This window comes from Erithacus rubecula (genome assembly GCF_903797595.1).
Source record: "Erithacus rubecula genome assembly, chromosome: 4".
NCBI lineage: Eukaryota > Metazoa > Chordata > Aves > Passeriformes > Muscicapidae > Erithacus > Erithacus rubecula.
In genome coordinates this window covers 19,366,897-19,390,526 of record NC_136686.1, presented here as the reverse complement: position 1 = coordinate 19,390,526, position 23,630 = coordinate 19,366,897, and the positions used below count along the sequence as shown (strand labels likewise).

At 36.3% G+C, this 23,630-nt stretch overlaps 1 protein-coding gene across 3 annotated transcripts in view; it reads right to left on the bottom strand.

Annotated features, from left to right (window-relative positions):
* Positions 1–23,630, bottom strand: part of TRHDE (thyrotropin releasing hormone degrading enzyme) — a 204,623-nt gene that overhangs the window by 26,131 nt on the left and 154,862 nt on the right. For all 3 annotated transcript variants that reach the window (XR_013773960.1, XM_079303633.1, XM_079303632.1), the window contains 5 exons: positions 22,390–22,523; positions 22,236–22,291; positions 6,270–6,417; positions 4,099–4,196; positions 3,506–3,613 (listed from right to left, as the gene is read on the bottom strand). Coding sequence is in view for 2 of the 3 variants with exons in the window: in XM_079303633.1 (XP_079159759.1) it covers positions 3,506–3,613; positions 4,099–4,196; positions 6,270–6,417; positions 22,236–22,291; positions 22,390–22,523 (544 nt within the window). In the remaining variant the exon portion in view is untranslated. The remainder of the gene's footprint in view (positions 1–3,505; positions 3,614–4,098; positions 4,197–6,269; positions 6,418–22,235; positions 22,292–22,389; positions 22,524–23,630) is intronic.

Sequence of the window (23,630 nt, the reverse complement as noted above, 5' to 3'; positions counted from 1 at the left end):
ATTTGGGTTTTTTCACTAATTCCAGAAGAGAATTGCAGCACTATAGTTGCGAATCTAATGGCTTTTTCAAACTGTACTGGAAATACAAAGAGGACCTCTGTCCTTGTGCTAAAAATGACCATTATTTTACTTGGTGAACAGTGGCAAATTATTAGCACAGTAAAGAGTACATATTTACAAAATACAAACAGTGTCTGATATCACGATTACTTTACTTTCTTATTGTGAAGAGTAGATGGTAATTCATTTCTGGACCTACCAGATTAAATATAATTACTAAAAACCACAGCAATTGCAAGCATATGCCAGTAAAACAGTCAGATGTTATTGTACTACCCAACACTCTACCCAAAATTCAATATTACAAGTAAAGCATAAAAACCATTTCAAAATAACATCTAAAAAGTCATAGATTAAAAATGTGTCCAAAAAAGTTATGAATGTTAGCATTTCTTCAGTATTATTAATAGCACATTCTCTATTATAGCTATTTCAACTCAAACTGTAGTAAATTCCAGGGAATCAAAAACCTCACTTACTGACTGTGCATTTATGTGATATTTAATATCACATTTTAATTTAATACTGAGTTAATTTTCAGTTGATTAAAATCTTGAGACACAACCAAATTCCACTGTCTCTACTGCTTTGAAAAATTTGTGTCATCTTCCAGAATAAAGTTTCTGGGAGGGGATGGACGGAAATGTTGCAAATTAGCCTTTATTTTTACTGTCACAGTGACATTCAAATTTTATCTATATATAAAAAATTTCTGAGCTCTCTGGAACTCTGTTTTTTTGCTTTGGCTATGCAAACCCACCAAAACCAGGCTTTCTACAATCATGAGTCAATTCCACGGTTCTGTTTCAGAAGGGGGAATGGCAAACCCAAGAATATTTACAGTAACTGCTGATAAGGAATGGAATAGGCAAGGATATACAGAGTTTCTGTATCTACCACCAACTTTTCTCACCAGTTGTCAGAGAAGTCTGGAGAAAGAGGAGCAACAAAGAAGAGGAGATTCCCCTTCTTTGTGAGGAAACAAGCTCTGAGGGAATCCTACAGGTTCTGAGGCAGCTGTTTGCAGCAAATTCATAAACAGCTGTTAAGGGTACCAAACTGAGCAAAGCACTTGATTGATGAGAAAGACTACAAAATGGCACCTCTTAGATGTGCTCCCTGCATATATCTTGTACTTATCTGGTTGCCCCTTGAACTTGAGCTAGTTATTGTCTCTGAAGTGGAAAGAGGCAGAAGCTTGACTCAAACACCATGCTAATTAAATTCTGATTGTGGAATCATCAGTTTCTTGGTAAAAAAGCATGAAAAAAGATCCCTTGCTTTACTTTTAGGTTTCAGTCCAAGTTAGCTTAAACTAAGGTGCTGTGGGGTAGCTCTCATTCAACAGGATCTCAACATTCCTGAGAGAATACTGACATATCCTACAAATGCTGTATTTGTGAAACACAAGCTGACTTTATGTTTATTGAGCTGCTATTCCTAGTAGTCTTTGTGAAGTTTTTTCAATATAAGTAGATAGAAAGTGAGTTTTGCTCATATATTAGTTACGTTCAGGATGTGAGATTGGTCTGAGAAAACTGGGAAATTCTGGAGCATGGGACTGAACAAATCCTACAATCTTAAAAAATAAATAAAAGTGTGTCTCTATCTTCTTTGCCAGTTGTGCCCCTATTTATCAGCTGACTGTCAATCTCTATTCTGTAATTACATTATTTGCTGCAGCCATTTTTCAAATCTGTGCCGTTCCTTTGAGAAACACATTGCTTTAACTTAGTAGCTATTCTCCTCTGCCCTGCTGGTGCTTTTATCATAATACTCATCATATGCTGGCAACTACAATCTTCTGCTACCAAAAATGGCCCCATTGAAAGGCTAAGATGAATCTTCAGACAGCTCCTTAAATTTATTCCTTTTCTCTTTTGCTACTGTTAGTAAAGCAGTAAGCTTGTGTTTTGTTATGTTTTTCTTTTCTGATGCCTCCTTTCTTAATCCTATTGGAAAGACACAGCCAGGTAGCTTTGCATGGTGACAGCTTTTTTAACACTGAATAATCTACTGCTGTGCATGCTAATAGGTAATGCTAGGTTTGATTAACTAATTTTGCAAATGAATATCTAAGTAAATTACTTTTGCAGATTGTTTCCAACGATTCTTTCTCTTTAATTGCCTCTTTGAATAGCTTCATACTGATTGTTGCTGCTTATGATAAGAATTCATATAATACCCTGGGGTATATATTTCATAGTAAATATATCTGGTATCACTTTACACAAGTAAAAACCTTCCACCTTATATACATCTTACTTAAAGGTACATAGTCATAGTTTTGAGCCATTTTTTCCCCAGAAGTTTCAAAGTCATATAGGAATGTAATTTCCCTTCATGGCTGGTTTTAAGACATTTGGATAGTTATGGAACTGGGTATACCCATATATGGATTTTGAAAGATTACAAAGGCAGACAGAGTATAAATTAATTGCAAACAAACACCGATAAGTTCAAGAAATCTCTGAAAAATCCTGCTTGCTTCTATGGCTAGAGAGACCCGATCCTTTCACTGAGCTAATATAAGAGTGCAACTAAAAACAAGAGAATTTTTCTCATATCTTTTTCTTTTGTATTTCAAAGTAAAATATTCTCTTTTAAACTAAAATATCATGCCATGTACAACTGTGTACAGTGCAAATATTTCACATAATCAGAAAATCCCCTATTCTTTCTAAAGAAGTTGTGGTCTTAACCTATACTCTGCACTCATCTCATTGTCCATAGATGACTACATACTTAAATACTTGAAATTTCAGTTATTTCATATTTCTTAGATACTTGCCTTTAAAAGATAAACTTCATACACTATCCATAGCCCATGTTCCTTTGCCTCAGCTGAATAAACCTGTGTCTTGACAGCCTAACTTACATATTTGCTGCCAAACCACTACAGTGCTGCTAATGCTCAAGGCATCAACTTTAATATTATCTGCTCTCTAAAACCTTACATGAGCTTTTCATGTATCCCTGAATTACATTAATTTTCAAGTCTTCACCCTTAAATACCTTGCAACATTTCCCTCCAACACATCTCCTTCCTTACTTCTCAGTCCTTCTGTCTCTAACCTCTCTCACTTTTTTAAATGTTTAGCACCTTCTGCTATCTTACCCCAACAGAGGTTACATGTTTATTTGACATCATGGCTAATCTTTCTTTAAATCCATCCATAAAATCCATCTTCTCATCTTCTAGCATAGAATTATCCAACAGTAATTTATCAAGAGTGGGCAGAATCCCCTCCACCAACTCATATATGCAAAGTCAAATAATCCATTCTGAAACTCCACAGACATTTTTAAATGACAGCCAGCAACCTCTACTTCCTCAATAAAAGCTTTTCCATAGAGGGCACAGCAGACAGGGCAGGCAGGAAGAGAAGAGCTGCACAGCTTCTCAGTGAGGGAAATGTGGGATGCACATTCCAGCTCCACTTACCGGTTCCTGTTGCTAGAAATCCAGTCAGAGATTAATGTTGCAGCCTGCTGGTGACAGTGCTTGTTCCCAAAGCTGCAGGCCAACATGATGACTTCCCGACGCAACTCCCTGCCCACACCAAAGAAAGCAAGAAGGCTGCATTAACAAATGTGCTTGAATGTTTAGAAAAAAATATTTCTTATAACAATGACAGCAACCAGTTTTTGGGCAATGCATGAAAGACAATCTGGCTTTACAAATCTCAGTGTCAGTTTAATGCAACAACTGAAGAAAGGTCATGGATCAAAACCAGCCCCCATTTACACTTAGGCACTCTTCCTGACCTCTGTGGTCACATGAGTACAAGTTCTTAGAAATACAGTGTAATCAGATATTAAGTTAGGAAATCATGTTCTCCCCACTTAAGAAAGAAGAATTCATCTCACAGCATTTTCTGCTCTCCTTGCAACCCAGAAAAGAAAAAACAGAAGGGTGACAGAGCTAAGGAATTATCTCTGATTTATGCTAAACATGCATAAATCACCATTTTAGGAGGGTGCATTCATATAATTATATTTCACAAATAAACGATAAAAAAGTAAATATAACAGTACTCATGTTGGTATGATGCTTGAACAAGTGATTTGTTTAAATTGTTTGTTGGCCATCCAAGCTTCAGATACATTGATGCCACTTGTCTTAAAATATACTCCTGAGGAGAAAAAGAAAAATATATTTCATGTTTAAGTAATTTATTTTACTTGAAATTGAAATACTGCTAACTAGTGAGGTTTGGTCACTCTTTTTACACTCAATTCCAGTTTCAAAGACTTAGCAAAGCTACTTGTCCACTTATAATCTTACTTCACTGCTATAGTAAGAAGCAATCTCTAGACAAGCTACTTGATTAGATGCCTAGTGGAAGACAATTTATTAATATAAAATCCACAAATTTCAAAGATTTATTACATGCTACTTTGAACTCACAACGCACAGCTGAAAACTTACAAGAGTGTCAATACCTTAATTTTTACTTTGTGGCCAATCTTGACTACACTTTGCATGTTCACTTTTAAAAGAACACTGTTTTAATTTCCATAGCCATAGCAAAAACGTTATGTGGGTACAGTCAATTGACTTCAGAATACATAACCATGTGGCTGCAAATAAGCTTTGTACACTTAATGACACTATGCTTTAAGTTTAGACTCCTGGTGTGCTTAAGGAACAAAACAAGCACAAGATATATTTTAGTGACTTCTACTTTTTACAGAGGACATATTTACATATTCTGACCAGTTTTGAGAAAACCACTGTCATTGCATTCAGCATAATCTTCTTCCAGTGGAATTCACAAATTTGAAAAAGAGAACTGAGATATACAGAAATGCATAAGAGAGCATCCATTTTATTATTACAGATGCATAGGCATGTATATATGTCAACACAAAGGAAGATTCATACTGCAGCTTTCTCTAGCAGATACGTTATTCTGTGACTAAAAGGACTTTTTGTTTCTTCTGCTATCACCTCGGCTTTCAAAACTCCCATCAGTAGTGCTAAAACACAACCCAGCTGTGAATTTTATTGGTTTTATTTATTAAAATTGTGTTTTCTTTACACAACCATGTTTAAAAGTAAAATAGCAATGGCAGACTCCTAAGAATTTTCAGTTGTATTTTCTTTTCAGTTAATAACAGACTAAATATGCAAATTATTTCAACTGCATTTTACATTATGGTTTGCATGTAGGCTTTAGGATATGTTCTACAAAAATAATTTTCCATGTCATCAGGTAACTCTGTGTATATGTATGTGTGTGTGTATATCTATACATCTATATATGTATTAACTTTTACATATATACATACAATCACTTCTAACTTTCTCTTCTCTGAGCACGGTGCCTACAGTCACATACAAACAAACAAATACACCCTTAAGAAGAAAAAAGCATCCTTAGGCATTTCTGGCTTTAAAAAGCTCCTTCATTTGAAGGCTTTACAACATTGCATAAAGTTACTCTATGCTGGCCATTGAAAATATGTATACTACATAAAATTCATAGTGAATAAAACCCCCAAGAGTTCCTAATTGTCACTGGCTGCAGCCAAATCCTGTGTACTTCATAAACCATGTAGCTACAGGTAAATGTTTAAATATTTGCCATGTCTATCTTAATTATCTACTGTGAGCTATTACTGCTGTCCCTTTGGACACAATTATGAATGGGCTTTTGACTCAACGGTGATCTAATTCTTGTTAATTAAGGTAACTGTATTGAATACACCACGGATTTTGGGATGAAATAATGACTACAAATCTTTGCTGCAGTTGCATGTATTCTGTTCATTTGTGCCTATATTTGCTGTTCTTGCTGATCTTGGGCACCCACTTAAATATCACCAAGGGGCTCCTCAAAAAAGAAAATCTGGCAATAGAATACCTTGACTCTTAAGTTAAATACTTTATTTATCATAGCATTTTACATAAGGGATAATTACCTTTCCTTCTTCTAGTCACATATGCCTCAAACAACAGTTATCACTGTTCAAATGCAAATGAACCAAAGCTTGATAATTGCTATGTTTAAATAAAGAGTAATTAGGAAGAAATTTAATATCCCTAGGTCATTTACAGTATCTGACTGGGGAACAGTTCAAATCTTGGCAGTAATATGAGTAAGAGGCAAAAGGAAGAAAGGCAGGAAGGATAGGTGGAGAGAGTGAAGAGAAGAAGGAAGGGAAGAACTAGAGGAAGAAAGAGAGGAAGACTTATCTCTTACATTGAAGATGTTGTAGTTTTCTGTACGGTCCAGCAATTTATCTAGAGGATAAAGAGCTCGGCTGGCAGCATGCCAAGGCAGGAAATCTTTTTCCTCTGAAAGGTACCTCATAATCTCCAAAGGAATATTCTGAGGCAAATAACCAGCTCTGTACAATAAAAGAAGTTAGTATTTAATTGGTTTTCAGAAGATATTCACGATGGGGCATAAACAACTTCTTTTTTTCCCAAATGAAATTAAAATGCAGGAAAAAAAGATAAACTCATCACACTTTAATGACATGAAATCAACCTTATATAAAACCAGCAACTTGCAGTCTCTCCCAACACATAGAAATATACTGACTTGATGAAGGCATGAATGCACATGAAAGAAAACCAGACAAGCTATCCCTACTTTGAATGGATTCCTGTGGTTATGGAAGACATGAATGAAGAATTAGCTGCCTTTAAGGGAAAAAAAGCAAAAAATATTCAAAACAAAAAGGAAGGTGTTGCTTTGTTCATTTGTAGGACCGAAAGCTGTCTGCGTAAAATCAACAACCCAGAGCATTTTGCTTGACAAACATTTCCACTGACCATCAGCAATCAAAAAGAACTAGTGCTGAAGAAGAAGCCTCAGTTTATTCACTTTACTCAGTTATTCACCTCACTCTTTTCTCTCTCCTTTAGAACTGCCTTGTGTTCTATCCACCTTACACCACTTTGAAAGGACTTTTTACAGTGACATCACTTTGATTCAGGATGTTCCAGCATTTTGCACATAAATTATGGAATTTTTCAGGTGTTTATAAACCAACCAGCTAAAATTTTGTCCCATTTTTTTCAATCATAAAAGACCTCCCCCTGCATGGGAAGGAGTTTACGGGGGACATAGGAAGGGTTCTAAAATTATAGTATTACACATAAAATGCAATCCAGACATAAGCATTTGAAAGTTATTTTAAAAACCAAATACATAAAATGCCAAGCTTTAGCTTTTGCTCTCACTTTCTTTTTCAGAACAGCACTTTTTCTTCACTTTCCAGACTGCAGAAACAAAGTGCAACCCTGTGGGTGTGAACTTTCCAGAAACACATTGTCCACTCTTCTCCTGATGCAGGTGTTTAAATCCAAAAGGAATTAACTATCTGCCTAGAGAAGAGATAATGATTCTCTTTTCATTAAACAGTTAAAATCAGTAAGGTAGATTGCACAGAGTTCAATTTAATAGGCTACAGTATGATATAGCTTCATAGAGTAGTTTTTCTCCTTCACTGGCAAATGTTCCTTTAATTTCCATCAATGTGGAAGAAATGCAAACATAGCAAACAAATAAAATTACACACATTAGTACAGAAATTAACCATTGAATACATGTTAATATAAAATTTTATCTGTGCTGTAATAACATGTAGAAACAGCCTCACTGCTTGAAATAGCTTGCTTCCTTGCAATGTGCACCACATCTTGCAGGCCTTCATTTTTTACACTCTGTTGGAAGATTTACACTCTGTTCCCTTCATGTTCTCAGGAAAGAAGTGAGTTCATGTAACAGATTTCAAAAGTATCTATCCCACCTTCCAGTCTGCTTCATGTCATTTTTGTCCACATTTTATCAGCTCTGTTTTCAATTCTAGCTCAAGCACATACTCAAGCACGAAAAATAAGATCACTTGGAGGGCTCACTGTGCCAACTGAGGAACTGAGCAGATATGAAATGAAACTGGTCAAGATTTTAGAGTAGGCAGTGGACAAAGTCCAATGCATCTGAAGACATAAGGTTACACCATTTTATAGGTTTTGTTTCTAAAGCAGCAGAGTATCATTAAGATGAGTTCTATGTCTTAATACTTTGTAAAGCTTTCTGAATGTAATTAATGGAGCCAGAAGCATGCTAGACTGACTGCAGTCAAAAATCTTGGAGATAATGTTAGCAATGAGGTAAACTAGCTTAAAGTTGCATATACATCATTAATTTCTAATAGAATTTGTGATTATTTTTACTGATCATTTGATTGACATGGAAAAGTGTGGAGTAAGGAACAAGAGGAATAGCTCTAGTAAACAAGCTGCTTAAGGAATAAACAGATTGTTTATTAAAGCTGCACTAATGGACATTTAAGTTCATGTTTTGAAATTAAATCTACCTATACTAAGTGCAAAAAAGGAAATCAACACTGCAAAACAAACAGATTATTTCTATTTCAGCTTAACTTCTCCATAAAGACACATAAGAAGTGAACTCGGAGATTGATCTCTTGTTCCTAAATTCAGAGCTTCCTGATGAGTTTCAAATTCATGATTCTTGGATGGTGATACTCATCCTGTTCACAACATCTGTTACTCTCATCACTCACTGCTTCTAACTTCCAAATTTATCAGACTATTCAATTATGCCTGACTCTTACTTTTCCTATTGCTTCCCTAAGAGTATGTATAACTTACACAAACAGATTGTGGTAAAGTTGTATTTTTTCCTGTTTACTCCTGACACTTCTCTCTGGGCATGAGCCTAGAAGAGCTTATGCCTAGTATCATCAAAATCCCCCCCCAAACCACACATCAACCAAACCATCCCATGAGAAGAAATGGGGATGAAGGGAGATGAAGGATTTTTGGGGATGAAGAGAGGTTCTTGTCATAATTATATAAATGACAACAAATTCATCACTTCAGATTATGGTTTACAGGAAAAATTATTATGGCTGCTACAATTAATGTCAAACTCCTCTGTCAGCACATGCTGGGCAGTACAGATGCTAAGATGTACCTCTGAGAGGACTTGAGCAGAGACCTATCCATATCTCAAACCAGTGGCAGTTAAAACAGTAACTTTCCTGAAGAAAACATCAGTGCTTCAGGAACATTATGTTCCTTGCTAGAATGTTCTTTATGTTTAACATTATTCTACTTCATGGATGCCCACAGAAAACCATGACAGCCTTATTCTTTACCCTAGCTGCTAAGCCATGTTTATGAACTTTTTACTCCAAATATACACTTCTAGACTATTTGGCATTAAATAGCTTGTGTCAAGAGGTAGTAAGTACGTTTATTGTTTCACTTTTTTGGATACAAAGTGGCATATAATGTGTATGTTATAAATTATTAACTATATACTATAGCCTTAATACCTTGAAGAGTATTTTCATTCAGGGAAAAAAAAATTTTGAAAGATTTTAGTAAGTGTAAGGCCAAACATTAAGGCTGCTAATTTTTCACATTCATAGTTCAGAAAATAAGATATAAGGATAAATCCTCACCCTAAACATAAAAGAGATAAACCATGAACCATAAAATGCATAAGAAGTCCTAAAATCCAGATCACAGATCTAGGACCTGTGTGAAGTGTCCCAGGAGGTAACATGACTACAAGGACAACCAGGTCAGCAGAAGACAGAACCTCAATAAAGCAGTGTGACTGTGTGGAGAGCTATGCTCTGATATTCTGCATCTTCACAAAGCACAACAATTAGTTAACCTTTGCATTTTAATACAATCACACTCTTTTAGTTTACACTAAAAGCTTGTCCAGTGTTAAGAGTGACTTCAAGACTCCTCTCCCAGGGAATACTGCATTCAGCAAGATGCTCACTGAACAGTGGCAAAGCAGACAAAGGGTGCTGGCATGATTCTAGGATTCTCCTTCACTAGCTTGGAAGAACTAGGTTCAAAGATGGCTACATAGGATTTGATCAGCAAAAACATTTATGCAGTAGCACAAAAATCAAAATGAGGAAAGAAGGCAGAACAGAAAATGAGTCTGTTCTGAGTATCTCTGTGAACTCTGTTGGAAAAACACAGATCTGTGGAAACTTTGAACAGAAATGTTCCACAATTATTATAACAATAATAAGAAAAGTAAAAGAAACAATAAAAAGAAAAGTTGCTACTAAAAGTAACAACCTTCCCATCAAAAGCAAAACTGTAAAATAATTTCTGTGCCATATAATTGCCTAGAAATGTTCACTCAAAGGTACTACAGAGTGCACTCTACACGTGCAGCTTGACTTATTACTCTCTCTTTCAAGAAAGTCACTGGAAGGTCAGTGACAAAAATCGTTATTTTCTTGTGTCTTTTTAGCCATCAATCATATTGCTATCTTTAAGTCCAGCAAAATTACTATCAGATATTGCCTGTCAAAGTACAAATACATGAGAGTCAGGGCTAAGAGACAAGGTTCTGTTCTAGCCTAGCCATCTTGGAGGAAAATTGAAATATTGTCTGTCACTAGGGGAAGAACTGATTATGAGCTATATTGAAGCCAGGTAACAAGCATAAACAGCACAGAAATACTGTGATGTCTGATCTTATGTCTAGTCTGAAACAGGCATCGTTTTCTCCAGGTATGTTGCCAGTGGCCACCTGAGAATCTTAGCAAGCATGTATCTATTCATTAAAAAACTCCGCAGAGGAGCCTGGAAGAGTTTTGGCAAATATCATACCAGATAAAATAGTTAACTCAAACAATGTGAAAGTATAAATAGTGGCTAAAAGCATACTGATGTTCAGGTAAAACATTTCTCAAGGGTAAGGTTTAAAAGTTTACAAAACTTCATCTAGAGTATCTGTAATTAAAAGAACTTAAGAACGAATCTAGTGTCTCCTTACCCAAAGCAGATTCCCACCAGTGCCATTCCTGACAGAAACTTGTTTTGTTTATATAGGCCTCTACCAATGAATATCCTGGGAACATTACTATTTCAGTACTGCTCTACCAAAAGGAGGTAAGAATATCATAGTTCTGATCTTTTGCCCTGTAAATATTCATAGAAGAGTACCAACAGATATATTTCATGTTATATATAAAATGATCTGTTGTTTACATATCTTCAGTATAAAGTACAAAAAGCAGAAATCCCTCTTTATAGCATTTCAGATTAGAGAGTTTTGATTTGACATCACAGGTCATAAAGAAAGCAGCCTAGACTTAAAACTGCCTCTACAAGCCCTCTATAAGGCATATTTCGCCATACTATGTTATTTGAAACACACAACTACAAAAAAAGCAAAATTTAAACAAAAATATCACATTTGAAATGCTTCACTGCTTTATCAATTTTCATGTAACTGTCCTAACCCATCAGTTTACCACCATGTCAGTTGTTCTGTTGTTGCCTTTAGGAGCTGGAACAGAGACCACACAGAGTTAGGGGAAATAAAATGGGTAGTTATTGAGAGGCCTTCAGATCTTAAGGCATCACTGTAGCCACCACTACACACAAGAGCATGTGTTAGAAATGCAGCACCACATGTGTTTTGTCTTACTATCTATGTTCCTGATTTCACAGTTGCCTGCCAAACTGAAGAGAACAGGAACGTGGAGTGGCAAGAAGATCTGCTTTACTTATTAGACAAATTACCTCTAGACAAACATCCTGATTCAGCAGGCTTTTCATGCCAAAGGAGACTGCTGATGAACTGTATTGAAAATGTGATCTGTCATTTTTATGAAAGGACAGAGGAGGAAAAAGATTTTCCATAAGTTATACGTAAGTATTATGTGGTTTATGATATCATACCATAAAATATCATAAGAACTAATGCTTAGCAAGGTACTATCCTGCTTACACTGAAGAGGTTGGTACAGTGGCCATTGCTACAGAGAAAAGAGGGAATGAACAGAAAAAGAAAGTACTGAACATGGTAATGAAATATCCCTCACAAAGATTTCCCAATAAAAATCTCATGGCAATCAAAAATAATCTTTAAATTACACGAGCTTTTAATGACTCAGATAAAAGCAGAAGGTCTAGATTATATTATGAAACATCAGTGTGTATTCAACTGCATTCTGACCTTGATTTGTTCTTTACACTGAGCCACTGAACTTATGGACAGATCCCAGCACATTCATTTTCCCCTTAGGGACAAAGTACCAAATGGTAGTGTAATTGCCAAGGGAAAATTATTACTCTGCTCTGAATTATTTCTCTCATAAATCCAGCACCAGTCAAGCAGACTCTGTCACAAAAACGACAGGGTTGCCGTACAGTGATGAGAGTCTCACATACAAGGGCACCATAAATCCTTTAGTCCCACCACCCAACAAAGACATTATAAGTGATGTGCTTAAATCAAAATTAGAAAATCCAAGCTGGCAGCAAACTGGTCTGCATCACAGAAACAATGGAAATGAGGTGATTTACTTGCTGCTGGTTTAAAACTCGTCCTGCCTCGTCTGTTTCTTAGAAATGTGTAAAACATGATTAGCTGTTTGTCTGGTAATTTTGAAGGGGTAAAACACAGCTCTTCAGAACACAGATGTGCAACTCAGATTAACATCAGTTCTGCTTCTGTGTATGTGCAATATATGAATAATTAGACTATACTCTTTAACTCCTAGAGACAGTTTAAAGTAAACTGGATTCTTAACAATTGATTCATTGTTTTACCTTAACAGTCAAGCGTGTGGATTAGAATAACACAGAGAAACTTGGCACCAATGAACATCCTCATATAACTCTATCTGCCTTTTTCATTTTTTCAGGAACTGTCAAGGACTGGGGCCTCCATCAATGTATTTAGGATACTCTTTCCTACAGTGATTTAATAGGAAATCCTTGATAGCTGAATAAAAACATATATGTTGAACCCTGACATGCCAATAAAGCTTTGAGCAAGGTGACCCATACAACTGGGAAATTAACTCTTGTAGTCACAGATTTCCCCTTCAACTCCTGCCAGGCTAGAAGTCAATGATTAAAAATTTAGGATGACTGGCATCCATGTTCCCATAGAAGCTGCAGAAATAATGTTTTATCATAGAAAACTAATGGACAATCCGTAAAAAGGTCCTTTGATCTCCAGTATCAAAGAATAATCTACCTCATCCTTCCCTCCCAGGATTGAGCTGACTTTATAGAAGGGCCATGTAAGGACATTATTTTTCTAAGATGCCAAAGTGACTTTATGGAGGCATCATGATCTGTGCCAGCTATGGACTTCCACATCAACAGAACTGGAATGCATATCTGCTCTTCGATGAACACAACAGCAAATTTTTGCTTAAAAGATCATTTTTAGAACTACATTTAATTAGCATTCAATCTCTCAAACATTAGAAGATTCAGAGAGTAAGACAGTTTTAAGTGAAGCCTGGTTCTTATTATGTTTTCTCACATGCAAAATATTTAAGGACTCTTCAAGTGACATTCAACTCTACACAAGAGCATCTGAAGCATCCTACAAAGAATAGTTTGAATTCAATGTAATTATCACAGTATTATGTGGCTTAAATTATCTTGCACAGTTTTAGAGTTGCCACATAAGCAAAGACTAATATAAATTTGAATTACCCACCTCTGTCAAAAACAGAAGAAAACCTCAAATCTAAACCCCTCTATGCTTATAACAACTGTAGTTCCCATTCTCTCCTTTCCTCTTCTTCCCCAATGAAAGAAAAATTAATTAAAAAGGAGTGAAACAAGAATAAAAGGAATAATCTTACTGCTAAAAATTAAGGCAATGCAGTAAGGTATACCGTGTTTTTCATCATCATGAAACCATGATTTTTGAGAAGTATGTAATTCACAGAGTTAAATTAAGTAAAGAAATTTGAATGTATTTCAGGGGCTAATAGACATCAATTTCAGATGACTCGATTATTATAAGTGTTATTTATTTTCTTTCTTGGTGATTTTTGTTGGAAAGTGTAGAATGAAACAGCTCTTCTATTCATTAAGTTGTCAAGAGGTGATGGTATCTATGACAGCACGTTTGAGCAGAATCAAAATTGAGTTAGTTTATTATTATGCACAATACTCTTTCATCACTCTGTTTGTCTGGTCTAATGTTTATAATTTGCGTATCAGTCAGCCAAGTGAAATATGTATTTAAAAGCTAGAAACTTCATATGGATAGCACAAAATTCTGATCTTAAGAACACACATGTACAACCCAGATGTGTTTGCCAGAGCATCTACACAATTGGATATTCGTTTTCTAAAGGCAAGTCCCAATAAACATATTTATAATAAAAATATTCTCTGAAATTATCTTAAACCCTCACCTATTTTCTTATTTCCATTTTACAGAGGAAGAAGGCACAAATAATTTAAGTAATTTTACTGAGATCACCTAGGAAGGCTACAGCAGAAACAGCATCCCAGGTTTATTCAGTCCCTGTGCCTTAGTCATAATACAGTCCCTCCTGTCATGTACTTCTTGATTTCTGGGTAGAGGAAAACACACTTCTAGCCAAGTAGGAAGGAGCTAATCTATTACAACATTCCAGAAGACAGAGTATACACGGACAAAGGCCAGACATCTTCTAGACAACAATCTTTGTCAACAGCAATCAGACAAGCTCAAAAAGTAGGATCATTTCTGAGAGGCAATGGTGCAGTCAGGTCAAAACAGCAGGCAAAGCAGTGATTAGCCTGTGATAGCAGACTCTGAAGACCAAAGTAATTCCCAACTAGGGAATGTAAGCCCTGTTTTGTTCCCTGAGTCAACCCCGTGCTCTCTCCGTTGGTCAGCCTTTTGGTAACTCCCACCCTAATTCCCTGTTGGCCCCTCTGCCCTGGCCCTTCCCTTGTGGCATCCCCATGTCCTTTGGCAATTGGTTCCTAAGGATTTCCCTGCCTGCTCATCCCATGTACTTCAGTCTGGACCCTCAGAGCCCCTTCGTCTTTGTTCCCCGAATGCTGGACAGTGCAGGTGTGGCTGAAATAAACATCTTTGTAAAATCCCTGCAAAGGCCTTTCCTGCTCCTTTATTCATCTTCACCCCAAGCAACACCTAGATTCAACAGCAGACTTCTTTCTTTATGTTAGTGAGCCATCAGTATTGCCTTTTGTAACTAGAAAAGTTGGTTTATGCCTTCATTCATATGCCCATTCCTGATGCTAGGAAAGTCAAGGTGTTTAGATCAGCACCTCCAGCTTCTCAGAGTGGGTTGTTTTTGTTACCTTAACCAATGTAGCAGAAGGATCTTTTGCTCTTCATATTAGTCCTGTCAGACCCACAGAAAGGAAAGTAATCAGGTTCTGGGGTAATGGGTCAAAAACTATTCTGTTTTGAGAGGACAATTGAGGGAGGTGGAGACTAGGGCAGATCAGGCAGCTGTGGGGAAGAAAAAGGGCTGTATCAATGTGATGAATTCATAAGGAGCATTGATGTATGCTTGCTGTGAGAGGATAGGGCTCCCAAAGAATGCCACGTTTCAAGGCTGTACTTCCCCTACCTCACCAACACAGATTGCTAAAGCCATATTTGCAGTTCTTAGCTGTTTCCAGTACTTGAAGTTGCAAAGAAGTATTCAGCAAGCTCCACTCATGAACTCCTCTTGTTTAACCTCAGACTCAAGTATTCTTTGAAGCATAATTCAGACCTGGTTCAATTAATGCTCCAAAAACAAATTTCAGAGACTCATTACACCACAGCCCCTAGCAGCTGCACTGTAACAAGGATACATCCATATCAAGCTGACTTCAGAGAGCAGCTTGAACTCTGAGACCAAGACTATGTGGCAAAAAGACTGTGAGTTAACAACCATTAGCTAAAAACAACTCTGTCACTCCCTTGAAACCAGAGTCAAGTCTTCCTGACAGTTATTCTGAGTTTGGCTAAGAATAGAGTTAATGTAGTTTACAGGATAAAACAATTACTGCTATAATTAGTCAGAAGTGCCAGAAATAATTTAGGCAAATTTTGCTGGGTATGACTAGACAAGGACCTTCCCTCTGCACTAAACACTTTCAGTCAGATCTACAGGACTGGTTTTTAGTGCATGCTGAAGAGTCTTCAACTTCTTCCCTGACTCTCAACAAGTATTTCTATCTTTCAAGATGCTCTTGTAGCACCAACACTTCCTTGGAATGTGCTGTACAATTTGCTTTACTGCCTTTAGCTATGTAACAGCATCAGATGCACAAATGACACATACTACAAAAGCATAATTGAGTTTTACTGTGCTTAGTTGCAGGAATTGCTTTGATTCCTCTTGTTACAAACACATGCAAATGTTAGCTAAAACACATATCTTCACATAAAGCAGATATCAATACTGTGATATGTCACAGAACATATTTGATATTTATTGTGATGTGCAGGATATGGAATGAATGATGGCTACCTTAAAATCATTGTAACTTTCTATTTTCTATAAAAAAGGCACAGCTACTTTGGCCCACTGAGTGAGTTTTTATGTCAAAAGAAACCAAACAACTTCTGTAGGAAACCATATCTAAATCAATTGCTAGTGAACCATTGCCAAAATTTTCCTGACAGTGAATGGGAGTTACTATGGCATCTGCTGAAATAATTCAGATGAGGCCTCATTTATTAAAACAGTAAATCAATACCACTATTAATCAAGCGTGATACAAAGTATTGATCTAATACTCACTCCCTCAGCTGGTACTCAGAGGCACTAATTAAGGCAGCTGCATAACACATCTCGTTTTCCTCTGAGTGGAACTATTAGAAAATATCATCAGGAGTAAAGATGAAGGCTAGAGTAAAACTGCAGTTTACAAATTTAAACAGATTCTATATGACTGTTTCTGAATAGCCCAACAAAACAAAGTCAACAATCCTGAATGTGGTTGTTGAAATTTTGAAATACAATAATTGTGCTGAGAATTTTTATCTTTGTTACCTACTTATTATCCAGACCCAGCATTTCACATGGGCCCTCAAATGTCTTGACTTCTCCCGACATTACAGTGAACAGGACTTGAAGTAACACAAACAAGTCTAACATGGAACCAATCAGCCCAAATAAGTTGGAAGACTTCAAATGCTACAAGAAACTAAATCTTCATCTCTGTGAAGGAAAACTGCAATGAAGATCACTTCAACTCCATCATTTAGTTTTGCTACGCACTTATTTCCACTGGACATTTCAAGAAAACATTTTTACAAATTAGCAGCAATCATTCCGGATTTTATATGAAAGTGTATGAACTATAGGCTTAGTTACAAGATAACTCTCAGTTTCCAGAAATAACACCAGCAATCATTATGTGGGGTAGTGCTGTCTCAGGTAGCTGAATGGATAAATTTGTTTTTGCCTCAGTGTCAAGATTCCACCATCAGGAATTAATTTTTTAAGAAACAATAAAATTGGAGGTCCTAAAGACATGATTTTCCAGATCCAAAAGGTTATAATTGATTAAGCAAGACTTAATTTTTAAATTAATTTCTATCTATAAGATGGTGAGAAAGTGGTCTCAAGTCAGCATTAGCTTACTTCAGTAGTTATTGCTGGAATCAATCTTAGAGTCAAATGCATCAGCTGTTAAAGATAAATTTGTGACAAGGAAGATAATTTGTATTTGTATATTGAAAAGAAGGTTGTTACTGCCTTTTCCCTTGCCCTCAGACTTGGGTTTTATAGAGTCAGCAGAACTCACAGCTTGGAAAGAAACAAGCCACAAGGAATTGTTCAACACCAGGAAAACAATCATCATAACTCATCATGTATCTATCTGCACCAGGATCCTGGTTTTGGTCTGGTATAGGAAATTCAGATATAGAGGAACATTTATGAATGTCACCTACAGCATGGAAGTCAGTTCACAGAAAATTTTGAAGGTACATTTTTTTCTTGTTGCTCGTTTCTGATACAGCTCTCCTTATTAGTGAAGCCTACAGGGGCAGCCTGCATTTGAAGAGACTATAGCTCAACCTGCCCCTAATCTGTGCATGCAAATGGACAGCACTCCAACACATTATCCATCCTTGGAGCCTAAGAACAATTAGCAATGACACTGCTTCATGCTTTCTCATTCAGTGCTTACAGAACTGGAAACAACAGCTATTTTAGATGACAGTAAAAGAGATATTCAAAGTCACATCTGATTCAACACTGATTAACATTAAACATAAACCAGACCTATTTCTTTCACGTAATACTAGATTAAGTCAACCAGTTTAATGAGGGAAATATTTTACGAAGAGCCCATCAAGGAAGAACCAGGGGTTACACAACACTCCTAACATTAAGTGGATAATTTATCCTATGTGGTAAGTGGTTTTGAGGTGTCAGGTGCATGTTTCTCTCCATTAACTGTCAGTGCACTACAAGGTGAGAATGCCAGATTTACAGGACACCTAAAATAAATTGGGAGACATCCCACCTCACATAGTCACTAACTGACCTCTTATCCTAAGGAAAGAGAAAGATGTGAGAGCTGACAGTGTTACTCACACTCTTACAAAAGAGTGTGACCTTTGTTATTTATTGTAACACTGCTTATCAGAGCTGCCTGATCTGCCCTCTGTTTAGGCTTTGATGAGAACCACAGTTCTGTTTGTGTTCTCGAGGGCTCTAGGCTTTCTCAGTTATTTTTTACTAGTTTAATTTATTAGAATCTATGTAGTTTTAAATTTTATTAAACATCATACAATCAAAAGATAAAGAATCTTTAGGAAGGGAAGAGGGAGTGCCAAGATGCTACTCTTGCTCAAGAACATGAGGCATGAATTGCCATAAGCTATGTTCTGCTAAGGCTACAGCTTTTCAGATTTAAGCATATACTGCAGCCAATAATTACACTTAAAAATCTGAAAAACAAACTAATTGTAACTTTATTTTCTTGTTATTATTCTACTGAACTCTCCTTGATGAATGTTACATAAACCAAAATACAGCAAGAAGTAAGATGAAGGAATGTATTTCCATATAAAATAAAAAATGGACCAAAAAACCTGCAATTAAAAACTAGAGAGCTTAAAATATTCCTTGGAAGTATCAATTCATTTATGATGTTTATTTTCCAGAAATCACTATGCTGGACAGTAAAAGGATAAGAAAAACATACCTTAAAAAAAAAAATTAAAAAAAAAGTGCCATTCCAAAACAATTTCTATGAGTATGAGCACTTTCTATCATTTTTCTCCAGATCTAAATGTTATGAAATTTTACTAAAGAGAAGAGCTGCACGTGTTCCACAAACAAAATTAATTAGCAGTATAATGACATAGAAATAACCACATTAAGACAGACTAACAGTGGAAAAATAGAGTCAAAACCTTTTGGTATTATCTGTATTAAGTTCAAGAGCACACTAGGAAGTACTTCAGAAGTTTCTAAGAAGGACAGGGCATTTTGAAGAAATACAATCTCCACAGTATAGTAAAAAGAACTATTTACATTAGAAGCAATTTTTGAAAGGATCAGCATGAAGTTAAGAAATTATGTTTTAATTTTTCCATTAATTTAGCACTAAAAATAATAGCTAGGGACTAGAAACGAAGTATGTATCCCACAGTTCTCTTCCCTCTCTCATGCATGCTTATAGTTGTAGACAAGAAGATAACACATCACTGCAACTAGGGACCATAACTGAAGGCTGAATGACCATTGAAAACAGCCAGTCTTCTCAGAAATCAGATCTGAACTAAATTACTGCTTCTGTATCAGGTCACTAAGGCCCCTCAGCTCGTCTCAGGTCACAGTCAGGGACAAGTGAATCTCCCCAACCCGTAACGCCATACGGGCAGGGAGAACTGCTCGCTGTGCATCGGACACAAGGCTGAACCAGCACAGCACCCAGCAGGCAGATGACACACAACTATGCTGCTGCTGCACCAAAATAAAGTGGGGCAACTTTCTGCACTGTGCCTTGCAGCCAAGAGAGGGAAAGTTAATCTGCTCTTAGGCTGACAGTCGCCTTTAGAACAGTGACTTTTTCAGAAAATTGAAAGAGTCTGTGTTATTCTGATAGCCCTCAGAGCTTGTTTTAGGAACACTGCTGTGTCACATCAAAGCACCAGACACAGCAGGAGAAGCTGCAACCCGCTGCAGCATCAGGGTTCAATTCCCACTGCCTGTCCCAGCAGGAGTTTTTCCAACTGCTTTCTTATTTGAAGAAGTTCTGATGCTTTGACATCAAGGCCAGCCCTCAAAAGACTGCTAAGAGTCTCTTAATGCCTCCCTAGTCCTATTCATCAGAAAGGAACATAGCAAGTATTAGCCCTATTCCTGGTCTTTTTTTTTTTTTTTTTTTTTTTTTTTTTTTTTTTTTTTTTGTCTGGGAGAAGGTGAATAAAAACAAAAACCTTTTCCTAAAAAGTTACCATATTGTCAGCCAACCAGTCAGAATAACTTCAGCATCACTATAATTGTTTGTTGTTTTGTTTGTTTCTTTTTAATGGGAAGATGATCAATTAATAATGTAACAAAAATCAAACAAGAAGTATACCCTACATGGCAAGTTTAGCCAGGTCCACATATCTTATTGCTACTCTTGGACTACAGACCACAAATCTACTGCTTGCATAATTAAAAAAAGAAAGTCAAGTTTTTATAGTGTGAAATATTGTGAAAGACTTTACAAGGCAGTAGTGTAATTACCTCTGAAAAAGGTGCTGGATCTAGTATCCCCAAGTACCCCCATAAAAGTACTTCAGAAAATTAGTGGGGAATGCATTATTCATCTAATCATTTGAGTGGTTTTTAGGTAGACAAAATGTGGCCAGGCAATACAGGTTGGGTCTTTAATCAAGACCTCACCTTAATAAACTCTATGAACAAGATATGCTAGAGCACTGACTCAATACTGACTCAGAAGAAAAAAACACTCACCTACAAAAACTGGCTTAAGAAACAGCTTTTATCAGGATCTAGACTTTCATGGAAGTCTAGCAACTTCTGATTGCATTCAGTGCATGGAAAAAGAAGGTGACATACTGTAACTGCACACTGCTTCTCTGAGGCATCAAAATCAAATAAAATTAGAAATTTACGCAACATTTGGTCATTCTTCTAATAGTCTAGATGTTTCAGAATAATCTGCAATATTCTTCTCGTCAGAGAATATACAAATTATGATCTACTGAAGTCTGACGTAATGACCTATTTCCAGTTTTTCACTATTACCAATGGGAAGATATCACAAAGCAAGGATGTAGAGCAGTGCCAAAAGCAAATGGATACACATCTCCCCATGATACTTCCTTCCCTACTACATCTCTGAACTGTTAAGTAAGGACTAATCACTACTTTATGTCAGCAGCAGGAACACAGGGGTAGGGCACGCAACTGTTTTTATTGCAGTGATGCTAGAACATCACTGAGCTGTGATGCTGTGACACTGTGACTGAAGCCCAAACACCTCCAGTGACCATCTGTAGTCAAATGTAAAGACAGTAATATCAGGAATTCTTTTCATGCTACCTTTGACTGGACAATGCAAGCAAAATCACGTTATTTGCAATTCTGCAATTAAATCTGTAATTATGCAATTAAAACCCTATTCTAATGCTACGTTCCCAGATACCTCAAAATCAAAAAGCTACAAATGTTCCACTATTTTCCTCTCATTTTACACTTTCACTATCAACATATTGGATTCCAAAATGGGGACCCATCCATTGCCTCCATTTGTAAAGAAGGCACTACCTAACCGGTACTGTATGTGTTAATTACTACCTCTCATTATAATAAAACACAAAATGTTGCATAAATTCCAGAAATGCTCAATGGAATTGCTTTTCCATTGTGTTTGAAAAGCACAACAGAGGAAAAGAAGAGTCTGTTCTAGCAGATTATAAGAAAAGAATGATACTGGAAAAATTATGTAACAGTACATGTTAGGGCAAAAAAAATACTGAAGCTTGAAGGTGCCTTCCATCTCAAATTAAATACAGCACAAGGATCAGCAGTAAAAGAAAGGAGAAGTGGGACAACTGGGAGAAACATAAGAAAAAACTCTCATTCATTAGAGACAGAGGAAAGAGATTATTTATCTGCAAAGTGTTAAATTGAACTTGCTGCAAAATTGATCAAATCTCTACAGATTCAGAAATACCCTACAGCAATTATTGATCAAGTGTAGTGAATGTGCTGCAGACCATGTTTATGTGCTATACAAAAAAAAAAAAAAAAAAAAAATAAAAAAAGAAAGTGACGGAAACTAAAGCATGTTCAGAACACACAACTTTGAAACACAATCAACTCAAGTGCTGAGTTAAGGGTTGCATGAGTTATTGCAGCAATGTGTATGAGGATAGATGATCTTCAGGAAAACATACCTGGCTAGATTGAATGCATCATCAATCAAGCCTGCTCGGTTACTGACAGAGATAACCTGTGAGAGGCAAGCACAAAAATTGAACCATTTAGGGTGATGAAACAGTGAAGGTTCATCTATGAAAGCAGATTTTAGGGATGAGAAGAGGAGCTTACCTCATGGTTCCTTGTTAGCTGATTAATTAGCAACCTCCAATTTCTAATATCATAATTAACTCTAAAGTAGCCAGTCTGGTTGATGTTCCCCAGCAACCAACTTGCCTCTTCCAAAGCAGGAATTCTGTGGTGCTCTGGAAACAAAAAAGAAAGGAAGGGGTCTTGGTTTTAAACTTAAATATTCTAAAGAGGCATCTGTAACATTTTCTCCTTCTTTAAATATGTGCGAAGGCAGTAAAATTAATTCAAAGACTAACAAAAATACTGTGTTTTATTAATAATTTCCTTTATCTGTTCTGATGTAGAGAGAAGCCAACTGACTTTCCCATGGGGACCTTTTACCCACACAGAACTTCAAGTGTGCTTTTTGTTTCCTGGCAAATATTATTTTTATGATAGGTACCCACTTTATGTCTGGTACCCTTATTCTGGCCATGCTTAAATGGTTTCCTACAATTGTAACTCAAAAAATTCAGTGGATGTGCTGTAGAGAGAAGAGTAAACCTGTGATTAAAAAAATTGATTCTTAAGTGTTTCTGCATGTATTTGATTAAGTTTTTACATTGGATTTTAAATTAAAGTACTTCTAGTTGTGCAGCTTCTAGCTACTAAGCACTGAGAGCCTCCTCTTTAGAGCTAGACCAATTAACCTTATATCACCTAACCTGTTCTTCATCCTTCCCCTTGTTTTATGTAATCACTTTAGGGCTGGAAGTCTAAATTTATTACTGGTTTTGTGCAGTCAGGCACTCCACAACTATTTGCAGGAAAACGGATTTCAAAATTTCAACAACAGAAATGCACAGAAAAACAACAACATGCACTTCTGGAAGAAGTCTTCAATCTAGTAAATTATTTTGATAAAACTAACCATAGATGAGAACTCCCTAAAAATTCAGAAACACTTTTTTTAACCAATTAAATTAGTTTGCACACTGTTGAAAAAAGAGTCTTCTCAATCATTTTTAAGAATAAAAAATAAATATATAACATTTGTTATAAATGTAATTTCATTAGGGAATTTTTTGGTGTGCTTGAATTCCCTGGAGGTAGCAAAAGGGAAAAAGTTAGCAGTATGATCTTTACAATTCACACATACTATCTAGTACATAGGCTTAATAAACAAATTGATTTGTTTCAATCTTTCTTATAGAAAAAGTAATTTCAGAGGAAATAATAGTTAACTAGGGCTACAGATGAAAGTTGCACTTCTCCCTTGACTAACAGCAAACCCACAAATA